Source organism: Olea europaea, chromosome 20, assembly GCF_002742605.1.
Source record: "Olea europaea var. sylvestris chromosome 20, O_europaea_v1, whole genome shotgun sequence".
Lineage (NCBI taxonomy): Eukaryota > Viridiplantae > Streptophyta > Magnoliopsida > Lamiales > Oleaceae > Olea > Olea europaea.
In genome coordinates this window covers 19,484,367-19,489,185 of record NC_036256.1, presented here as the reverse complement: position 1 = coordinate 19,489,185, position 4,819 = coordinate 19,484,367, and the positions used below count along the sequence as shown (strand labels likewise).

General features: G+C 47.3%; 1 protein-coding gene across 1 annotated transcript; it reads left to right on the top strand.

Annotated features, from left to right (window-relative positions):
• The first annotated feature begins 1,022 nt into the window (after positions 1-1,022).
• Positions 1,023-4,466, top strand: LOC111369168. The gene is made up of 8 exons (XM_022990645.1): positions 1,023-1,543; positions 1,765-1,836; positions 2,091-2,177; positions 2,268-2,396; positions 2,546-3,482; positions 3,575-3,753; positions 3,871-3,982; positions 4,080-4,466. Exons 1-8 carry the CDS (start codon positions 1,023-1,025, stop codon positions 4,464-4,466), a joined length of 2,424 nt encoding a protein of 807 aa, XP_022846413.1.
• Positions 4,467-4,819: the final 353 nt, after the last annotated feature.

Here is a 4,819-nt window from a genome sequence, read left to right as displayed (position 1 = left end):
ACCGATGAAATGACATATTGCATACAAGTCATTGACCGTGAAGCACTATCCACATTAAGAGGAGGTTTGAACATGAATACCCTATTCTGGAGGGACGTGCAGAATCAAGATCCCACCACCTATGATGCCCTACTCGAGATGATGAGGCAGAAAATCATCGATGAAGAATTGATTGAGCATAGGAACAGGGTAAGTCGAGGCCTCCCACATCGTCAAAGGCAGCGTGCTAGAGGGCCGACCTCCCACATGATGGACTACCAAATGAACCAGGCTGAAAATGAGAGTTCTGACCAAGCACGTACCCCCACTACTTTGAACGCGGTTCCTACCTAGGCATATGAGGATATCAACCCAACTACTAACACCCAGCAGACGGAAACCCCACAAGGATCCCGTAGGGAGAGAGGCCGAGGCCAGGGTTCAAGACCTAGAAATAGGTTAAATCAGAACCCGCCGGGATACTATGTACACCATCGGTCCTATGGACATGACACAGCGGGTTGCCGAGACTATGCGTGCCGCTCCCGGCTGGAACCCCCTAGGGACAAAAATGAATCGCTCCAGGCGAATAGGCCCCCGCCCGGGCATGACAATCGACGTGGGCATGAGGAGGTTGCTCCCCGTCAAAGGGATGTTTCCCTACGACGGAGGGAGCATGAGATAGAGAGATCTAGGGAAGGCGCAGGCACAGAAGAAATCTACAAGCCCAGGATGAGGCCCCTATCCACGAGATAGACACCATATCTGGAGGTCCATATGTCGGTGGTGAGACACGAAACGCCAAAAAGAATTACGCCCGGGAAGCTAAACACCCCCCTTTGACAAGCTACATTGTGGACAACAGCTCCCGAAGGAACCAAGTTTCACCCATTGTCTTCACTAAGGAAGACGCCGAAGAAGTTCACTATCCCCATTGCGATGCACTTGTTGTGAGGGCCGTCATAGACCAAAATGGGCTCAAGCGAATGTTAATTGACAACGGTAGCTCTGTCAACATTCTATTCGGATCCGCCTTTGACAAGATGATATTGGATCATCAGTTGACACTCACTACAACTCCTCTGTATGGATTCACAGGAGATAGCATCACTCTAAAGGGAAAGATAACGCTTGCAGTGAAGATGGGAGAGTCTCTCCAAACTACGATGAACTTCATGGAGTTCTTCATTGTCGATAATCAATCGACTTACCATGGAGTATTAGGTAGGCCAGCCCTAAAGGAATTGGGAGCAGTCTCCTCCATCCACCACCTGTGCATGAAATTCTCGACGGAAAATGGGGTAGCAACGGTGAGAGGTGACCAAAGAGGGTCGAGAGAGTGTTATCTAAGCTCCATAAAAAAGGTAGAGCCCCGGGACGTCCATGTAATCATAGCCGATATAGTCATGGCAGACGTCCCAGGTGATGCTCCAACTGAACCACAAGATATCGATATGATATATGCACCACCCAATTCGGAGGTCTTGGTCATTGACGAGATCGATCCCCGCATAATTGAACACGAACCTCAAGCATTCCCAGTCGGGAACTTGAAAACTTCTTGGTGGACACCCGAGACCCATCCAAGATGCTGAGAGTAGGCAAGGGCTTATCCAACACTTTGAAGGGAAAGATTAAAGGTTTCCTAAATAAGAACCTTGATGTCTTTGCTTTGAAGCATGAGGACATGGTAGGCATAGACCCCAAGGTCAGTTACCACCACCTGAAGGTCGATCCTAAGGTTGCCTCACATAGATAAAAAATAAGAGCTCTCAATCCTGAAAGGTACGAGGCTTTGAAGGAAGAGGTTCATAAGCTCATCCAAAACGGCTTTATTAGGGAGGCTACCTATCCGAGGTGGGTCTCCAATCCGGTTTTAGTAAAGAAACACAATGGCAAGTGAAGGATGTGCATCGATTTCACCAACCTCAACAGAGCTTGCTCGAAATATATCTTTTCTCTCCCAAGGATTGACCAACTAGTAGACTCATGGCTGAACACGAGTTGTTGAGCTTCATGGATGCATACTCCGACTACAACCAAATACCCATGCTCTCGGCCAATGAGGAGCACACTTCTTTCATCACAGATCGATGCCTCTATTGTTATAGGATAATGCCCTTCGGGTTGAAAAATGTCGAAGCGACTTATCAAAGGCTCGTCAACAAAATGTTTATAGACCTCATCGGCAAGATGATGTAGGTATACGTGGATGACATGTCAGTAAAAAGTCTGGAGGCTGAATACCACATAACGCACCTCAACAACACATTCTAGATCTTGAGAAGATATAGGATGATGCTCAATCCCCTCAAGTGCGCCTTTGGAGTGGCTTCCGGCAAATTCTTGGGATACATGGTCAATCAACGCAGAATTGAAGCCAACCTGGAGAAGATTGAGGCCCTATACAAGATGAGGTCTCCCCAAAAGCCAAAGGAAGTGCAAAGTTTGACTGGGCGGGTAGCCGCACTCAGCCGCTTCGTCTCCAAAGCTACAGACAAATGCCTCCAATTTTTCAAAATGCTGAAAGCTGGGAAGAAATTCCAATGGAACGAGGAATATGAAGAGGTCTTTCAAGGCCTGAAAAGGCACCTGGGGCAGGCCCCCTCCTCTCCAAGCCGAAGCCCGAAGAGATCCTACAACTATACCTGGTCGTATCAAATGAGGCCATCAGTTCGGTTCTGACTCGAGAAGAAGGAACCACCCAACTTCCAGTTTATTATACAAGTAAAGCACTCCTATCGCCGGAAACCCGTTATCCCGATATGGAGAAGCTCGCTTTGGCCTTGATCAAGGCCTTCAGGAAATTAAGACCCTACTTCCAAGCTCACACCATCCACGTGCTGACAAACTTTCGCCTAAGGCAAGTGCTCCGAAAACTTGATGCCTCAGGAAGATTGTTGAAGTGGGCAGTGGAGCTAAGCGAATTTGACCTCGTGTTCAAGGCTAGGGCAGCCATCAAGGGTCAGGCCTTGGCTGACTTTGTGGCAGAATTCACCAACTTACCCGAGGTAGATGAAATCATGGATCCCGTCGAGCCCCCTACATGGAACTTATTCGTGGATGGGTTGGCCGGAGACACCGACTCAGGAGCTAGAGTGGTCCTCATCAATCCTGAAGGTCACAAGCTAAACTCAACGATGAGGTTCGGGTTCAAGGCCACTAACAATGTAGAAGAATACGAGGCACTACTTGCAGGCCTCAGGCTGGCCAAGGAAATGCAAGTAAAGAGGCTCTTCATAAGTAGTGACTCCCAGCTAGTTATTAACCAAGTAAATGGTAACTTCTTAACCAAGGACAAAACAATGGCCTCCTACCTGAAAATGGTGATGAACCTCATCCCATCTTTTGAAAAATTTGAACTGACCCAGATCCCTTGCATCGAAAATTCTCATGCAGATGCACTATCCAAGCTCACTAGTAGCAAAGATTCAGAACAACTCACGGTAGTACCCATAAAGCACCTCCTCTTACCATCGACCGAGGCCCCCAATGTCATGTGGGTCGTTGAGACCCCTACCTGAATACAGCCAATCGTAGCATACCTTAAAGACCAGGTACTGCCCACTGATAATCATGAGGCCTATAAGCTAAGGAGGAGGTCAGCCCACTTCCTCTCGTTGATGATGTTCTCTATAAGAGGAGCTTCTCCTCCCCACTCTTGAGATGTGTTGGGGGACAAAAGGCTACTTACACATTAAGAGAAGTCCATGAGGGTGTGTGTGACAATAACTCCGGAGGTCTATCTTTAGCGCAAAAAATATTGAGGCAAGGGTACTACTGGCCTACCCTGAAAAGGGACGCCCTCGAGTTTGTACGAAAGTGTGACAAATGCCAATGATTCTCTTCGGTACAAAGACAACTGTCACAAGATTTGACTATGGTCTCCAGCCCTTGGCCTTTCTCGAAGTGGGGTGTGGACTTCATGGGTCTTCTACCTAAAGGTAGAGGAGGTGCAAGCTTTGCGCTTGTGGCCATCGATTACTTTAACAAATGGGTTGAGGTTGAACCACTAGCAAAAATTACAGAAGCAAACACTTCCAAGTTCTTATGAAAGAATATTATATGTTGGTTTGGGATTCCCTACTCAATCGTCTCAGACAATGGTAGACAATTCGACAACAAGAAGGTTAGAGCACTATGCAAGGAACTCGGCATCAAGAAACATTTCTCCACGCCTCACCACCCACAAGCAAATGACCAGGTTGAGGCTGTCAACAAAACAATCAAACAAGTCCCTAAAAGGAAGCTTGATGTGTCAAAGAGGGCCTGGGTGGATGAGCTGCCACAAATACTTTGCGCGATCTGAACCACCACGAGGACCGAAAACACCCTTCCTCATGGCATTTGGAACTGAGGCGATGAGCCCCGTTGAGGTCGGACTCCCGTCTCCAAGACGTCTGCATTTTAGTGAGATGACAAACGATGAGCTTAGGAGGTGCGACCTCAACTTCATTGATGAAAGAATAGATGACTCCCAGTTGTAGCTCGGTACATATCAAAGGAAGATGACGAGGTACTTCAACTCAAAGGTAAAGAAGAGATCATTCTGAATCAACGACCTGGTCCTAAGGAGGCTTTTTCTCTCCTCAAAGGAACCTGATGCCGGTTCCGTGGGTCCGAATTGGAAAGGCCCATATAAAATCAAAGAAGAGATTCGGCTTGAGACTTACTGGATTGAAAACATGAACGGCAAGGCACAACCCCGTCCATGGAATATCAGCACCTCAGAATCTATTACCAATGAATGTATCACCTCGCTGGAAGGTCTTTCCCAGCTCATGTAACATTTCTATGATTCAATAAAATTCATTTGCTTAAAACTGTGTTACATTACATC

Bases quoted from the DNA above. Each gene is read 5' to 3' on its own strand.
- LOC111369168 (XM_022990645.1), top strand. From the start codon at position 1,023: ATGATATTGGATCATCAGTTGACACTCACTACAACTCCTCTGTATGGA. The intron at 2,178-2,267 runs GTAGGTATACGT...GATCTTGAGAAG, and splicing joins GACCTCATCGGCAAGATGAT to ATATAGGATGATGCTCAATC. The intron at 3,754-3,870 runs GTACTACTGGCC...TATGGTCTCCAG, and splicing joins CAAAAAATATTGAGGCAAGG to CCCTTGGCCTTTCTCGAAGT.